General features: G+C 32.8%; 1 protein-coding gene across 3 annotated transcripts in view; it reads left to right on the top strand.

The window, feature by feature from the left end:
- Window positions 1-15,329, top strand: part of BCLAF1 (BCL2 associated transcription factor 1) — a 29,763-nt gene extending 14,434 nt beyond the window's left edge. The window contains exons 7-13 of one of the 3 annotated variants that reach the window (XM_041743297.1): window positions 581-686; window positions 1,714-1,798; window positions 4,215-4,390; window positions 5,518-5,698; window positions 6,774-6,920; window positions 12,350-12,562; window positions 12,723-15,329. In XM_041743297.1, the coding sequence (XP_041599231.1) occupies window positions 581-686; window positions 1,714-1,798; window positions 4,215-4,390; window positions 5,518-5,698; window positions 6,774-6,920; window positions 12,350-12,562; window positions 12,723-12,728 (914 nt within the window). In that variant the 3' untranslated portion in view covers window positions 12,729-15,329. Of the gene's footprint in view, window positions 1-580; window positions 687-1,713; window positions 1,799-4,214; window positions 4,391-4,523; window positions 4,687-5,517; window positions 5,699-6,773; window positions 6,921-12,349; window positions 12,563-12,722 lie in introns of those variants that run through there. The other 2 variants (XM_041743298.1, XR_005985977.1) reach the window with 2 other exon arrangements.
- Window positions 15,330-17,808: the final 2,479 nt, after the last annotated feature.

Below are 17,808 nucleotides of genomic sequence, written 5' to 3'. Positions count from 1 at the left end.
AAATATGCTGTCAGGTTTGCCAAGATGCCAGATTTTTGGTGTAATTATTGTTAATTGATTGAAAAATATTTTTTCAATTGAAATGGTAGTACTCCGTTTTTTCTTAAATCAGTTTTTTTTGTTGTCAACATAGTTCTTGATGAAATAATTGTATTAGTTTACTAAAACCAACTGTAGTTATTTCAGTATTTTTTGTTTTCTGCAAATGATTACTTGAAGTAATAACTTCATTGGTTCATATCGGTAAGGTATAAGGATGTACACACATTATTGTTCCTTTTTGTTGTTTGAGGAAGTAGTGCATTATTGAAAACTAGTTAGAGATTCTCCATCTGTTTATTGTTCTTGGATTATATGTAGTATCGACAGGGCCTTCTGAGGAATTTTGTATCTGTTACCTGTTGAGGTACAAGAAGTTAAAAGGGACAGAGTAGGAGGTCTTTGTAACACTTGATTCTCTTCTGCTAGGTTTCTTGAATATTTTTATTTTCCTTTCACGCCAAATGCCCTTCTGTCACAAATGAAAATTTCCTTTGAAGTAAAGATAACTAATTGGACAGTATTTCTCCTAAATCAACAGAGCAATACTTCAAATCAGCTGCAATGACCCTAAACGAGAGATTCACTTCGTATCAGAAAGCCACCGAAGAACATAGTACCAGGCAAAAGAGCCCTGAGATACACAGGTATGTGCACTATTGAATGGGCATAAAAACGTTTTGATAGGAAGACACTGTTTAAACAATATCATATTGGAACTATGCTATCATGATACAAAATTAGCTTTGGTTTTATTTCTGATTCATACCTTAAATAAGTGTATTCCAGCCTTGAAAAGTTTGTAATTTATAGTTTTTAAAATTTTCAGTTCATTTGGTCTAAACAGGTTCTTAGAATTTAAAATACTCCTTAATCACCCCCCAGTAAGGAATTCAGTAGATAACACATTTGTTTTTTGGGAGGAAGTTGGATGCCTTTAATTTAATTTACTTCCAGTAAGTTTGTAAAATAAAAATGTTTTATGACAGAACTGTTTTTTCATAATCAGAATATAAATGTTAAGTCAACAACAATTATGTTGACATCCTGGTTCTGTAACTTCATTGTGATGAACAAGTTAGTTATCTCTGAACATTAGTTTTTTTCTATCTACTAAAAAAGGACAACGGTGCCTCTTGCAGGGTGATGGTGACAATTAGTATTGGTTATAAAGTATCTCAGTACATAGTACACAGTAGGTAGGGTTTTGGTGGTGACTACTGAAGCTCTGAAAAGTTGCAAATGACACTAGCTTAAAAAGGCAAGGAAAGGCACAGCATAAAATTAAAGATCCACTGAATGAATGTGTAAAAATACTGGATATACTTAGGAAGAAATAATGGTATATATGTGTTCATTGAAGATTTGGAAGTATAATTGTATGATGGTTGACAATAATACTGAATTTAATCAAAATGAGTTCTTTATGATTGTTTTAAAAGGCTAGACTTCTTTATATATAAAGATACTTGAAGCATTTTAATTTTAGTGGATATAGTCTTTCTTAGTCTATTTGGAATTAGATTAATAATCTTATCAATGCTTAAGTATACTGGGGGAGAAATTACTAGAATTACTGTTTAGTAATTTTCCTTTATAAAAATGGACAGTTCTGAAGAATTTTTTGAACCCTAAATTAATGTGACTACAAATAGACTTTTTTTTTATGTTAAGGAGAATTGACATCTCTCCAAGTGCCCTGAGGAAGCATACTCGGTTAGCAGGGGAAGAGAGAGTTTTTAAAGAAGAAAATCAAAAGGTATGTTTTGAATGGGCTTTTTTTTAATGTTAAGTTCAACTTAGTTAGTGGTATTATATACTAAGTATTGTTTGTGTGGACAAAATGTTTGCAAAGGGCATCTATTTTTAACTTGTAAGTAAATGTATTTATGGTAGTACATACAGTGTTCTTTCCTAAAAGAAATTAAACTGACACTACACTGTGTACCCAAGTAAAACCAAAAGTAATTTTTAAAAATGAAGAAATTTGTTCTAAGTAAAGGGTAAAGAATCAAGAAGTAGACAAAGGAAAACTATAAAAGCGAAGGTAGATTTATAGTTTTCTATGAAGTTTTGAGTTTCAATAGATGAGCCAGAATAGATACTCCTTGATTTATATGTGGCTAAATTGATATATCTAGGTTTTTCACAGCAAGAACAAGAAGTAATCCCCATGCTACTGGGCATTTTTGATCTGAACTAAGAGATAAGCATTCTAAGAACTGATTTATAAAAGAACATTTGGAATAAAAACTGTCACTATTAGAATTTTTGTGGGTTAGGGGAGGAATGCTTTTAATCTTGAGAAGAACCTGTGAATATTGGGGGAGAGATCTGTAAGAATGGAATGCATTTATTAAGGGGACTGTGATATATTCTGATTTGAAATTTACATTTTCTAGGCAGACTAGCCCATATGGCATGCCACATGGGTCTAGTAGAAATGTGGGGACAAGTAGAAAGGGACCAACCGTCCATTGTAATAACAAGGTTAGGGGACTTGGAAATGCTGCTTGGTTCCAGTTTTGGGTATATCCAAGTTTTGGGTATAGCCAAGTATTACTTTGTAATATTTGGCAAGATAATTAGCCTCTTGAACATAGGTTTTCTAATCAGAAAAATGAGACTGTGTTTTGCAGAGCTGAATAGTTGAGCTATTATGAAAACATTGGCACTTTCATTACCAGAAGCTGTTATTGATGGAATAATTGTATTGTACAAATATTTTAATAGGGCATGCTTTTAACTTACTAGGTATGAAATTTAGAGCTTAAAAGAAAATGGTCTCTTTGTATGGGGCATACTTGTCTTGGAAAAACAGATCCTAAGAAGCAAATACTAATCTTGACTTTTCCTTTCAATATCTTGGGTTCAGTGTTGGTTACTTTTGTTTTGCCAACAATTTAGTCTATCTTTGTGCTCTGAAAGAGTGAGTATCTTATTTCTTTCCTCATTACTCACCAGTTTTTCATGTGGAGAATAGGAAATAGTGATTACTTAAAGATGGACAGGAAGATATGACATTGCTTTTTATCTTTCATCTTCTGATCTGAATAATGTGTTACTATTTAACGTATTTCTAGTTTTGGAGTTTACAAAGTAGTTTTACTTAAATTATCGTGTTACTTGTGGGCTTGGTAATTCCTAGGTGAATAAGGAAGGTTTTTGTTCTTAATTAGACTTTGTTACCCAGGGAGCAAGTAGGTGAGTAGTTCTCATTTGGAGATACATTTATACTCTCAAGCTTTATTAATGCTTTTGAATATTATAGCTAGATTTCCCAGAGTAAGTACTACTTATTGTTGAATACTAGCAAGGATGTCCACATTGCTTAGCATCTTACTGATGTATAATTTTTCTTCATTCCTAGATGCCTCTTTCCATCTTCCTAAATTATATAGTATTTGAAAAAGCAATGGAACAAGAAGGAGGTGAATTGTGACCCAGTTAAACTAATGTCCGTTGCAATACCTGAATTGAGAAAGGGCAGTATATGGCCCGAGATACTGAGTACAGGATTGGGAATAATCTCTTTCTGGCTTTGTTTCTACCCTTATTCAACCTTACTTGGTTTTATTAATCATACTCCACTTTGCATGTTATGGAAATTACACAGTTCTTCTTTTTGAAGTGGTTTTTATTGGGTTGTTCAACTTATTGGGAAGACTTTTGATAATGAGGCTTGAATAATGAGAACCATTACTTTTAGAAACCCTTAACTTTATAGGTAGATGGCTGTACCACAACTACAGATAGAGTATAACCTCTATCACTGTTCAACTATTTAAAAAAAAAAAAAAGAAAACCCTTTGAAAAGGATGAGTAAATGACAATGAGGATCAGCTGAGTGGAAAAATAAATGTCCTTCTTACTATACAAAGTTTATTATGGATTTCTTTGAACAAAAATCCTTTGACATTTTCAAGATAATTAGCTTTTCATAACTTCCCTAGTCCCATTGCACTGTGTATACAAATGTTAAAACAAACAAGCATATTTTTTAACAACTAAAACTAAGTTTGGAAGTAGTATGTTATGGTCCACTCTTTTCTGATACTAAAATGCCAGTTTAGACACTGGCATAGAATTTGGCTATATATATATATATATATATTTTTTTTTTTTTTTTTCTTATCTGTCTCCTGAATTCTGTATTTTACGTTTGTCTCTTACAGGGAGATAAAAAATTAAGGTGTGATTCTGCTGATCTTCGGCATGACATTGATCGTCGGAGAAAAGAAAGAAGTAAAGAACGGGGGGATTCCAAGGGCTCCAGGGAATCCAGTGGATCAAGAAAGCAGGAAAAAACTCCAAAAGATTACAAGGAATACAAATCTTACAAAGATGACAGGTAATTGTTAAAACTGTGTGAGTTAGGTTTTAGCTTCTAATTAGCCTTTAATAATTGTCAGCTTAATTGCTTTCAATTTTGACTGTGTAATCGAATGTTTAAATTTAAACAATTAAAATTATTTGTTTTACAGCAAAAATGTATTTGTCTTTTACACGGCTTATGGTGGATGAGGACAAAAACTTTGGAATAGCAAGCTAACACTGAAAAAAAAAATGACAAATTAATGTGTCCTATTATCCAGGCTACATCAGGAGGTTGGACTTCAATGCAGTGCATTTCTAGAAACAGTTTGTGTAAGAACTTTGGTTCGTTATGCTTGATTCCGCACTTTTTCAACTCATAACACCCAGAGTACAAGAATTTTAAACTGATATCTAGTGGTTTAACATGGGAAGATGGGGGGGAGGAAGGACTAGTTTTTATGAAATAGCAATGTGTATTAATCTTTCAAAGTAATGTTTCCATGGATACTGTTAGCAGTGGTAAGAGTTATCTCAGGTATGACCTTTTCGGGTGTTGCATTAGAACCATGTTAAAATTGATCATCATAGAGTCAAATAAATAGTAGGAATACTCAGTATCATAGATAATCGTTTTCTTGGTATTCATTAGGTAAATGGTGGATTTTACTCGTGTTTTTTTTTTTAACTTATGACTGGTATTTGTATGTCACATTGCTTTTTATTTCTATAATGGAGTTATGGCCCAAATTGTACGAACTCTTCTCACCCAGGGTGTACAAACTGCAGTCATTTTGAAACTTGGCCTTAAGAACATTCTTACTTTTTCCTACTCTTCTTTTCTTTCCTAAAATAACTACATCAAAAAAGTTAAAAATATTGAAGAACTGAACCTTATTCTTGAAGTTTCCAGACTGCTAGTTTTTAACTAGCAGGCCATAGCATGTTTTTCATTAGTCATGTAAAAAAAAATAACTGAAGGAGAATGGAAACAGACTGTGTCAAATTTTAACACCCAATTGTTTTAGTTATACGATAATTTTAATAGGGGATAGTTTTTTTTTTTTTTGACTTGAAAATATCCCTTTTATTATAAGATTCAACAGGGTCTTTATCTTTTTTAAAATAGCACATATTTTTTTGTTTTCTTTGTTTATTTTGCAGTAAACATAAAAGTAGAGAGCAAGATCATTCTCGATCTTCATCCTCTTCAGCATCACCTTCTTCTCCCAGTTCTCGAGAAGAAAAGGAGAGTAAGAAGGAAAGAGAAGAAGAATTTAAAACTCACCATGAACTGAAAGAATACTCAGGCTTTGGAGGAGTTAGCCGACCGCGAGGAACCTTTGTAAGTAATAGAAATACCTTGATTATTGGTAGGACTTTAGAGCACTGTGCATAAGGAAAGTTAAAAATACATGATTTAGACCCTGTTGTGAGTCATTACTCCTACAGTCAGAATTAGTCTTGGAAAGTGAAATGGTATTTATCTTCATTAAGAAATGCATTTAGGAGTTGGGAGGAGGGGCTGGAGCTGGGATGATGCTTTCTTTATATACAGAGTAAAAATAAGTGTTTTTGTCTAATTAAAAAAAACACATATGTATAAATTAGATACTTTCTAAATTTCGGAAACAATAACTGTACCTAGTATATAAAGACCCAAGAGTCAAGTAAAGTTAGTGATTGAAATCCAGTTCTTTAATCACTTAGTTTTTGAAAAAATACCTTAAAACGTTAAAAAGAAGAAACACTAATCTCTGTATTACAACGATTTGTACCTTGCTTGTTTTGCTTTCCAGTAATTGTTTATATGTGTATAATCATAGAAATCATATAACTTTTCTTTTTATTTTACATAGCACACATATTATCCCCATATTTACATAAATTTTTGTAATTATTAATTTAATGACTTCATAGTAGTGCATCTTCTTGACTCTTCAATTTCTATATTCAGATTCCAACCGTAAGCGAGTATTCAATTATTAGTAGGGTTTTATTAATTAGATTATTTGGGAAAGAGAAGAGGTTTGCTTAAATGGTAATAGGTGTAGTTGAACACTTGGGACTCCTTTGATAATTCAAAGAATTAGACAACTCTTTTGGCTAGTAAAAGGGGAAAAGAACCAACTTCATTATTTAAAAATACTAGTCCATGCCATGAAATGCAGTCAGTATATTAATATTTAGATTGACTGCATTTCTTTTTAACCTATTTAACTTTCAGTAGGCAGATTTTTTTTTTTTTTTTTGCCTGTAATATAAAATAGCCACCCTTTCCATCCTCAGTGGCTATGAAGTTAGAGATTTAGGAAGGAAATTAGGGAATATGTTTTTTGTTACTGCAGTAAAATTAGAGTTTGCATGTAACTAAATACCTTTTGATTGCATTACTAAACAACTTTGTTAATGTTAATCAGTTTCGAATTAGAGGCAGAGGAAGAGCCAGAGGAGTTTTTGCTGGGACAAATACTGGTCCAAACAACTCAAATACTACTTTTCAAAAGAGACCGAAGGAAGAGGAATGGGATCCAGAATATACCCCAAAGAGCAAGAAGTACTTCTTGGTGGGTGTTAGAAATCTGTGTTTATTTGGTTTGCATTAATTTTCAAAGCATACTGGGTGAATACATTTGAGTACAGGTATCCACTACTATGAGAAGTTTTCACCATAATGCAGGAAACCTTTTAAAATTCATTACCCAGATGATTTGAAGTTTTGAAAATGTGGGTCCCTTTGGTCCTATTTATACTTCATTGATAGCACCTATAGGCTGATCAGGGTAAACTAAAAATGTACCTGATTTGATAGCCATATTCAGAGTAGAACATTAACGTATGTTTCATATCTGTCTATAAGACAACAGTTATAGAAACTTTTCATTAACTTCCATTATCACAGCTGTCTGTTTAAATGAAGGACAAAGAAAATTCTTTCACAGTAACACAATTAAGGATCTCAGGAAGGCTGATTATGATTACTTCCATTGGAATAAAAGATGAAAAATCACATGGAAAAGTTGCTAGCAACACTAATTTGGTGCTTCTTTATGATATAATTCCCTTTGAAGTAGTTTTCTCACAAATGGAAGGTAGAGGAGATGGGTCCTGAAAGAGTTTATAGCGATATTAATGGTGGAAATTTTCTGTAGTTTGGTATGGGAGAAAAGGGTTCAGCATTATAGACACTTAGGAAAATACCAAAGCTATTACCAGAAGTATTTATTCTTACAGCTTTTCAGAGAAGTCATGTTTCAGAGACTGGTTCTGAGGACTAGTTGTTTTGCAGAAGCAAGAAGGAAGATAATACTAGATTTACAGAATTTTCGTTTATTTTCCTTTTTTATGAATATAATTGAATACATCTGAATTTCTAAAACCTATCTGATTAGAAAGAGCTATATGCTGAAGTAGATCTTTATTGTTTGAAGAATGGGCAATCAAAAATTAATTTCTGTATGACAGTCTTGGGTACTTTAACGACCAAAGTCTGAAAAAGATTTTAAAGTGTATTATGCATAATGTTTATGCAATATATGCTCCTATAAGGGGAAATTTATGCTTGTTTGAATTGCTTGAGTTGGCTGTGTGGACCGTGAAAGGCATTTTATTCAGTCATAGGAAATTTAAAAGTTCTGCTTTTTGATCTAAGAATTTATGTATTTACAGACTGCTGTTTTGTTTATGTTAGGTACTATGAATGCAAAAAACAAGTATTTTAGTTCTTGGCTGGAGCAAATTTAGAAATAAATTCTAAATACATGTGGTGGATTTCCTTCCAAGCAGGAAAATGGAGGGTTGTTTCAAAGGAGAGACTGATAAGGAGACCCTATATAGAGGAACTGGGCTTGAATCTTGAGCGTAAAAGAAAGGCCAGGTGTACTACAGATTGCAGGAGTAAAACATCTGAGAACTCTGAGGCTACATGGTTGGTGTAAGTTTGGTAAAATTAAGAAAAAAGTAGGAGCCAGGTTGTAGAAGCATATAATATTTTAGTAAATTTGGATCTTAACCAGAGTTTAGAAAAACCATGGTTGTATAGATCTGAGAGTTTTTGAATATCAGAACTAAGGGGTTAGATAGTAAAAAAGTTAACATTTATGAGGACTTACTCAAGGACTCTCTAGTTGGGTGTTGGTAGTGAGATGAAGGGATCTAAGATAGGGGATACAGGGGTAAGAATCCAATTTGAGGAGAAAATTAAGTGTTCTGTTCTTCAAGTGCTTAGGAGAAATTAAGTGCAGATAATGCAATGTATTGTTGCTAAAGCAGATCTATAGAGAAAAAAATTTAGGAGCCCTCATCTTCAAGAACACAATTAAAAGCCTTGATAAAATCACCTAGTCAGAGAAAAAGGCCCTTCTGTCAAAGGTGGGGTGAGGAGTTAGTGATAATAAAAATGCACACTATTCATTTAAAAAAGGATGCCAGAGAAGTAGACTTAAGTTTTAAAAGTCAGAAAGTTAAGAGGGAAATGAAAGGTGAATTAGATAGATGGTAATTATTTAGTATTTTGAATGTTTTCAAGTACTAAATTAAGGTCAGACCTACATTTTTTTTTTTTTTTAATGGCATTTTTTCAGAATCTGGTGGTGTAACTTTTATCTTACATTGGAACGTTTCAGTTTGGCATTTAGGTGGTAGTTTTACTGATTAAGAAGAAGAAAGTTATTTTAAGAATTTAGCAACTTATAAATAGTAACCTCTTTATATGTTGCTATTCTGGGCTAGATCTTAAAAACCTTCATTTCTATATAAAACATGCATTTGTCAGAGACTGTTCATTAGAAGTAAAATTAAAATATTAATCATTTTTTCTTATCAGTTCCCACAGTTAATTATTTTGGTTCTTAATTAATAAACCGTTTTAATGACAGCTCTGAGTTCTACATGGGTATTTAAAATTTAAAAGATTTTACTTTTTTTTTTTTTTTTAGATTTTACTTTTTTTAAAATACCTTTGCAAGGTATTTTATAGATAGCTACTGTTGAGAATATAAATATAAATAAAAACATTCATGCAAAAAATATTCAGAAGAAATGAGGTTGAAAACCTGTAGATGCTCCCTTAGGTTCTTTCAGAATAATTGGCATGGAACTTCTAATAACATTTATTGAGCATATGTACTCTGCTAGGTGTCTAAGTGTTTTACAAATATAAGCTTAATTCAAGAGTATAAAAAATCATTTTGAGATGAGTCCTTTATTCCACTTTTACAGAAGAAAAACACTGGATTACAGAGATTGAGCAGCTTGACCAAAGTTATATGGCTAGTAGAACAGGACTTTGAATTTGAACCCATGCCTTGGTCTCCAGACTCAAGAGTTCTGAAAGCACTCTATCATTCCTTCTCCATTATTGGATAATAGTAACATTTGTTCTTTTCTCAAATTTCTCATCTTTCAACTTGGATATATGCAAAGATTTGGTAATGTTTTTAATAATAAGTACTCCAGGAAAGATAGTCTATCTTAGAACCTGAAATTCTGTGGAGGGGTGGATATGTGAAGAGTTGGAACAAGTGGAAAGTACTAAAGTGGGATAGGTTCTCAGTGTTGAGTTGATGTCTTCTGAGGAAGAGAAAAATCCATGGTGGGGAAGGAGCTTTAGGGTAGGAGGTAGGAGGTTTGATCAGTTAACCTTTTGAAACTTGATCATTCTGTGGGGAAGAGATAAGAGGATTGAAAAGGTCTTTTTTTTTTTTTTTTTAAGATTATTTATTTGAGAAAACAAAGGGAGGGTACATATAAGAGGAAAGGGGTGGCTGGGGGAGAGAGAATCTTGATCAAACTCCCCACTGAGCGCGGGGCCAGGTGCAGGACTCTTGAGATGATGACCTGAGCCAAAATCAAAAGTCAGGCGCTTAACCGACTGAGCCACCCAGCTGCCCCCAGAAGGTCTTGTTCTAATATGGCCTCCTTTGTTTTGTGCATTATAACTGCCTCACTTCTCTGACCCTTTATCATATGAAGTAATTAATTTTTAAAAATTATAGGCAGGACTAAAATCTCAGAAATTAGAATTTGAGGATTAAGATACTATGATCTCACTATGCTTAGTATCAGAGTGTTACTTCCATAGCTGCCAGGATATCTTCTGAGAGATACAATTTAATTTAGCTGCTGTTTTCTTTATGTGGTTTCAGATCATTGGATATTTAAGGATAATGGCTAGTTTAACTCTAGTGTTGGCTTTGCCTCTTTTTTCTATTTCTGGAACTTAGCTGCCTTATATGGTTACCATATAATTATTTACTGCCACCAAGATATTTGGAAAATGTATTCTATGGGTGATGATCCTAAAGAGTAGTGTAAAGGACTAGCTTTGTGGCCTTGGGCAAGTAACTTAGTTTCTCTGTGCCTCAATTGCTTTATATCTAAAGGGGGATTAGTTAACAGTATTTTATAGGGTTAGATGAGTATAAATACATGGTAAGTGCTTAGAACAGTGTCTTACTCTTAGTAAACATTATTACCACTGTTTTGAGTACTTGCTTGTCATACACTGGGCTGGGCAATTATTCCAGATATCTGTGTTCCTTCATGGCTATCTCCCATTTTTAAAATGAGGAAGCAAAGCCACAGAGCTTTTGTTTACCTATTTGCTTCCCACAAATGCATGGAATGCTGTGTAAATGCCACAAACTCTAGAATTGCTTGTTCTGATACCAAAAGGGAGTCTGAAATTATGTAATTGTGTGGGTATCATTTCGAGTGGCAGAGTATTTTAAAATATTTTATTTCAGGTTTCTAATTAAACTTTGTGACGTTCTGTAATCTACACTTTGACAGTTCCTAAATTCATTTTTATGGAGCCAGACAAACTCTAGCTAGTCCTATTTCATTGGTTTTGTAAAGATAGAAGAATAGAAATTGGTAACTGCTTTTCTGCATGGTATGTTTCTTGTGGAACTGAGCTTTGCGATTCATGCCAGGAGGGTGATCTGTATTACATGAATTATGCACAAAGGCACATTTTGTGTTTTGGAAAAGGTGCTTATATCATGTAATACTTGAAAATTTTGTTTAGTGACTTTTGGATAGCTGGTCAGGTGTTGCATAGATTATGCAACATTGTTTACGTTATACTTATTGTCTCATTAAGGTACATTATTTTGCCTTATTTTCCATTTTTTATAGGTGACAAACTTGAGACTAAGTTTGAGGTGGTCAGCAATTAATTAAATTACAGGAGAATGTTGGCTTTTTTGTTTTCGGGTGTGGTACTCATCCACTTATCCACAAAGTAAAGTGCTTTTCGAGTTTGCAGATTATTTTGATTAATGGAGCAGTTCGTAATTTGGGGAATATCTGGTTTTGGATATAGTTAATGAAAAGTTAAGGCTAAAATAATAGCTAATTAAAAGTAATAAAAAGCTGCAGTAGTTAATGTTGGTGAAGAAGAAATAAGTTGAGATATCACTCTAGGGACCATGCTCTCATGAATTGGCATGTGAAATTCTCTAGCCTAGAAAATTGATGTGGTGTAATATACATTGATTTAGTTTTAAGTCTCAGTGGGGATTTTAAAATCTGTTCCTGTATGTAAGGTATAATTCATGCCACTTAATAAATTTTATAGTGTTATATTTTTATGACTTTGTAATGCCTTTATGACTAGTAATTTTTTGGGAAAATTATTGGTTATTTTACCTCATTGACATGCAGTATATTAACAAGTGGACTTACATTTAAAATAATGGAAATTTTGCAAAAAGTCAAAATTTTGAAAGTTGGCGGTAATTTAGCAGTTGAGATTGTCCAAAAAATTGTCTGGACAACTCTCAGTGCTTATTATAAAGCAGTAAGATGTAATTATTTGCTTTCATAATGGAATATATTTTAGCCAAAACCTCAGTGTTATTGGCTTTGTTTTAATGTGTTTTAGAACGTTACTATCTCACATAACCCTAGTCTTCCAAAGATTTGTACCATGACGTATGATCATTTTCCTTGAAAGACATTTTAGTGATGATTGTTTTTAACCTCTCTGTAGCATGATGACAGAGATGATGGTGTGGATTATTGGGCCAAAAGAGGAAGAGGTCGTGGTACTTTTCAACGTGGCAGAGGGCGCTTTAACTTCAAAAAATCAGGTAGCAGTCCAAAATGGACTCATGACAAATACCAAGGGGACGGGATTGTTGAAGATGAAGAAGAGACCATGGAAAATAATGAAGAAAAGAAGGACAGACGCAAAGAAGAAAAGGTACAAATTTCAACTTGTTAGTGATTCTGACACATTTTCTTCAGATAGGTTTGGTGGGCCAATTAGTTAATTATTTCCTGTTTAGGGACAATGATTATTATGGATCATTTTCACTTTCCACGTTTTTGCTAATCCTTTTTTTCCTCTTTGTTTTTTTTAGGAATAGTAAATCTGAAGTGAGATTGCAACAGAGAGCAGAACTTGCACCCACCATTTTTTACCTGATTTTTGTTTTCAAATAAGAATGTAAGCATTTTACTTAAATTTTACTGTTTGCAAGTAGTCAATAGAAATTTTGTTTTAAGTCTTCAAATATCTTGAAAAATAGTAGACTGTATGTTGAAAATTGTACTGAAATAAAGTAGAAAATTGTTACGTACCATATTTGTAACTATCAACTTTTAAAAAATACTTTTACTGTTTTTGTTACATGCATTGTAATTCGCTTTGTCTATAAGATATGGTCAAGTACAGCTCTGTGAAAGTTCTGATTCTCTTCCTTCCCTGTTTGTTAATGTTTATTCTGAAGTAAACGTTAGCTCTACATACGAATCCCTGAACAGAGGTTGTTTATAGAGACCACACTAATTATTTTAACTGTATACATCTGTTTAACATTCTCCTTAATTCAAACACACTACGTTGTAGGGTGACTAACTATTGAGGTGTACCACAGAAAAGGTTTTTACTTTGGTAAACTAAGCTAGTTTAACATGTCAGCAGATGTTTAAGAACAGAAAAAAAGCTTTACCAGTAGCTAAAATGTAAAAGCTATTTAAAGATCCAAAAGTATGAGAAAATTTTTTTTTTTAATTGAAATTAAGCAGTGGCCTATAAAAACCATTCTTAGGATCCTTTACTTTTTGGGCTCAAAATTCAATGTTCTCTTTCTATTTTTATTTGAAAGTTTGAGTCATGGTCTTAGATATTAGCTAATCTTTTTGACAGAGGAACTGGTCTGTGATAATGCAATTAAAAATCCATTCCTACCAAATGTATTACTTTAAAAAAATGAAACAGAACAAAACCTATTATCCTGGTCTTGGTATGGAAGAGGATTATCTTGCAGAATAACTTGATATATTAGAAAGATGTACCTGATTTCATATCTTAAACATATTTATTTGAGCTTCTGGACAGCTGTAACATTAGTTTGTAGTCTAACTATAAGGAAAAATAGGGAAACAAAACATACTGTTAATTAGTAGTATTTTAAGTAACTTGTTTTTCAATAAAAAGTTTTGACAGGAAGTTTGTTGCAGCATTGGTCTAACTTGGTTTTACTTTTTTCCCTATTTCAGTTGCAGTCTATAAAATGGCTTTTTCTTTTTTCTTCCCAAAGGTTCTATTCTTCAGGTAGATAATCTTTCAGATGTGAATTACCTTTATGTTTATGCTGTTAGCTAAGATGAAAATCCAAAATAGTCATTTTCACTGTTAAGTTTGTCTGCTCTATGAGCATATATAAAAGTAGTTAAATTTTATTTGTTAATTCAGCAACCAAATTAGTTGTATATGTTTGCATTAAAAGGAGGTAATGCTTATTCTGTTAATGTAAACTTTCAAAGATCTTAAGTACATGAATCTTTCATCCTCACTTGCTGATTTGCAGTGCTGCTAGCACCTTGATTGCAGCCAAGGGCATTTGCTAAGAACTGTAAGAGGGAAAAATACGAAAACAAAATTCCAGTATATGTAATGTATGGCCCTAGGATCCTTAGTGATTGCATGATTTCTCCTATTTTGACTTTTCTGAAATTGTTACAGAGCAGAGGAAATACTATCAAAGCAAGTTTGTAATTGCATTAATCAGGACACAGCTAATATTTTCCTAGTCAGAACAATACTTAATCACATGCTAAAAAGCAACATGGATTTAATCTTCAACACCAGGAGACTTTTCACAACCATTTTATTTTATACAAGTAAATTTAGCTTTTATTTTAACAGTTATTATTTGGTTAGATACTGAGTCTGTGCATGACTGTAAATGTGCAGTTTTGTTTTTCCACTTAAGACAATAGGAGAACAGGAATTTGCCAAGAAATTATTTAATAGAGAGTGGGAATAAAGCTCCTTAAGTCCTATCAGCAAGTTACATTTTAAATGCAAATGTTTTGCTTTTAACCTAAATAAATATTTCTATTAATTTGGTTACTTCTATTAAACAAAATTGAGAAAAGGATTATACCAGAATTTAGTAGGAAGGGTGATAGAACTCTGCAATAGGATGCTATTGTGGATGTTTTCTTTTTCAGAGCCAAGCATATGAAAGACTTTGTTGTTTTTTTTAAGCCACGATTTAACTCCACACCTCACAACGTGTTATAAAGCTGAATGGTTCCTCTTGATAAGGATATTTGTTAACAAATGCCAGAAAATAACTCTTTAATACCTGCATTAACAGACTTCCTTTTGCCCAGAGAAGGAAAATAAAAATGAACCAAAGGATATTTCCAGAAAGAATTAAGAAAGCTGTTTAAGAAGGCCATGACTCAGTCCTTAGGTGTGTATGCCTTTCAGCATCCTAGGAATTTTAATATAAAATAGCAAAATATGCTTTTCCAATTGAATTTGACTTTAAGGAATTACTATTTGTTCCCTTTTGTCACAGTTAAAATCAAGTGTTGGGAATTATAATTTGAGTAAAAATATTACCCAATACGAATGAATGTAGATGGCTAAACGATTCTTACTCAGTGTGATGTAAATTGCAACAGGGACCCTTGTAAATTGTCATATGCCAATAAAATGTCATAAGTGGTAATAGCTGTTGTTTGTTTACCTGATTTTGGGACTATTTTTGTGTCTGTTTTATACAACTGACTTCTATGGCCTATTCATAGAGTTTAGACTACCATCTCCTCTTGCTAAAGTTACTAGTATGTTGTGGCTTTTTGGGGGGTTGATAAATACTTTATAAAACTCCTCAAATCCCATTTATTTTTTTGTTTTTCCTGGAAATGGGAAATTATATGGTAGATGATTCCAAGCTATTATTAGAGAATACAGAAATTCGAGGTTTCTAGTCTAGTCCTCCAGTTCTTGTGTTAACACAGGAACTTCTTAGCCATAATATTACAAAGAATCAGTATTATTCTCTTCTTTTAAAAAACTAGTTTTCATTAACTAAAAAGAGATTGGGTTTTTGTTTGTTAGACTTGTTCATTTTGAGTAAGATCTGGTATAATTCTTACCATGCCCCTCTTAGAAATTATTTGAAACATAAAATGGACCATTTTTGTCAACTTTAAACAAGAGCAGAAATATGTGACAAACATATTTTTTGTGTTAACCATGGTAGATTATTTTAATGTTATATATCACTTTCCTACATTAAATAAAGTATGCTTATTTATTAGGGACCTTTTTACTTTTTTTGCTCTATGGCTTAATGTAGTTTTTTTTCTTTTTCTCTTTGGGTTTCAATTGGAATCCTTTTGGGAGTACTTTGTTTCTATGTGGAACAGTATTCCTTTCACACAGAAGTAGAGAGACCTGTTTCAGTTTTTGAAATTGCTAAATAGGGAAGGCAGTTGGAGAAATAAAATTTGAAAATTGTCAAATTTGTCCCGGGACAAATTATCCTGGGATTTTATTTGACTAGACTTAGTCTACTCTGAATAGTAGATCCTGATATGTCCTTCGACAAACTTTTAGAATATTATGTTACCATATATTTGGGGTTTCAAATAGTTGAAACCATTGTTAAATCTGAATGTTAAGGATCTAATTTCTAAATGTTCAGTTCACTGAGGTTGATATTACAAATTAAGAGTGTATGCTAATGAGTTTTAAAGTCAACAAGATTTTTTTTTAACTTTTTTTTTTTTTAATTTTTATTTATTTATGATAGTCACACACAGAGAGAGAGAGAGAGGCAGAGACATAGGCAGAGGGAGATGCAAGGCTCCATGCACCGGGAGCCCGACGTGGGATTCGATCCCAGGTCTCCAGGATCGCGCCCTGGGCCAAAGGCAGGCGCTAAACTGCTGTGCCACCCAGGGACCCCAAGTCAACAAGATTTGTATCAATTTCTTAGAATCCAGGAATATATGGAAAGTAGTTATATTCCATTGTCTTCCTCAAGAGCCTTAGAGATTGTGTAGATTTATGAGCTGTTTCTCACGCTTCTGAAACATTCAGTAATGATTAGTATGTGTTGACCATGCAAGCAAAGCCAAAGTTGTACATATACTTAAGTCTTCTAGTTCTCTATTGTTATGTAACCTAATACTCTAGATCTTAAAAATGGATCCTACTGGTTAAAAAAGGAATGCAGGTGTTAGGATGGTGTTTTACCACTACTATGAAAAAAAATCTCAAGTAATGTGCCTTAATTATAATCTCTGCATAAGAAAAATATTTTTCTGGCAGACATTTTAGATGGTTTACCACAGTGAACTGATTTTATATCACCCATAAAATATGGAAGATAATCTTGATTCTTGCCAAGTAGAAGAGGGTTGGGCAAGTGGATTTTAATGCTCTTCTTCTAAGAATCAGAATCTGATTTTTCTTAGTAGTAATCTTTTGGCTTTGCCCGCTTCTTGGTGAGCATCCCTTTTAGTAAAAGTGGATGATAATTAAGTACACCTTAAAATTAGGTGGCATGGAAGGACTTAAATTCACAGCAGGACCTGTGTATTTCACAATGATAACTTTGTGGTACTATCATAGTCATGGTGAATTTCAGGGAATGTATAAAGCCACAGAAAAAGAATACCATTCTCATCCTCCAAAATAGTTGTTTACTTGTTAATTTTATCTAGCCCTTGACTATAGAAGGTCATAATAATGTACCAAAAACAGAAAACTAAATATTTTATTGGGGTACTTCTAAAGCTGCCTTGAGGGAAGTGTTAAGTATACTTTGAATTTTTTGAAAGAAATTGAATATCATCACCAAGTGTAAGCATGATAAGAGTTACAATAAAAGACAACACTTAACTGATTAATGTTATATGTAGTTATAGTCTGTGCATACATTTAGTGATGATACTCATATATCAGAATCAAAGTATTGTCTGCTTTTGACCCATATAATACTGTGATGAAGATACTTCAACTGCTGCAGTCAGTAGACTCTAACTTGAACTCCTTGACCTTTCGATTTCAACCTTTAGTTGCCATCTGTGGGATGTTTTCCATTTGTAAAATTAATGTCATTTTAAGCTAAAACCCTTCAGTGTCTTCCGATTGCTAAACTGTTAGGATGAACAACATGAGCTGGTCTTTTGTCTTTG

Source organism: Vulpes lagopus, chromosome 2, assembly GCF_018345385.1.
Source record: "Vulpes lagopus strain Blue_001 chromosome 2, ASM1834538v1, whole genome shotgun sequence".
Classification (NCBI taxonomy): domain Eukaryota; kingdom Metazoa; phylum Chordata; class Mammalia; order Carnivora; family Canidae; genus Vulpes; species Vulpes lagopus.
This window is presented reverse-complemented; position numbering and strand designations above follow the sequence as displayed.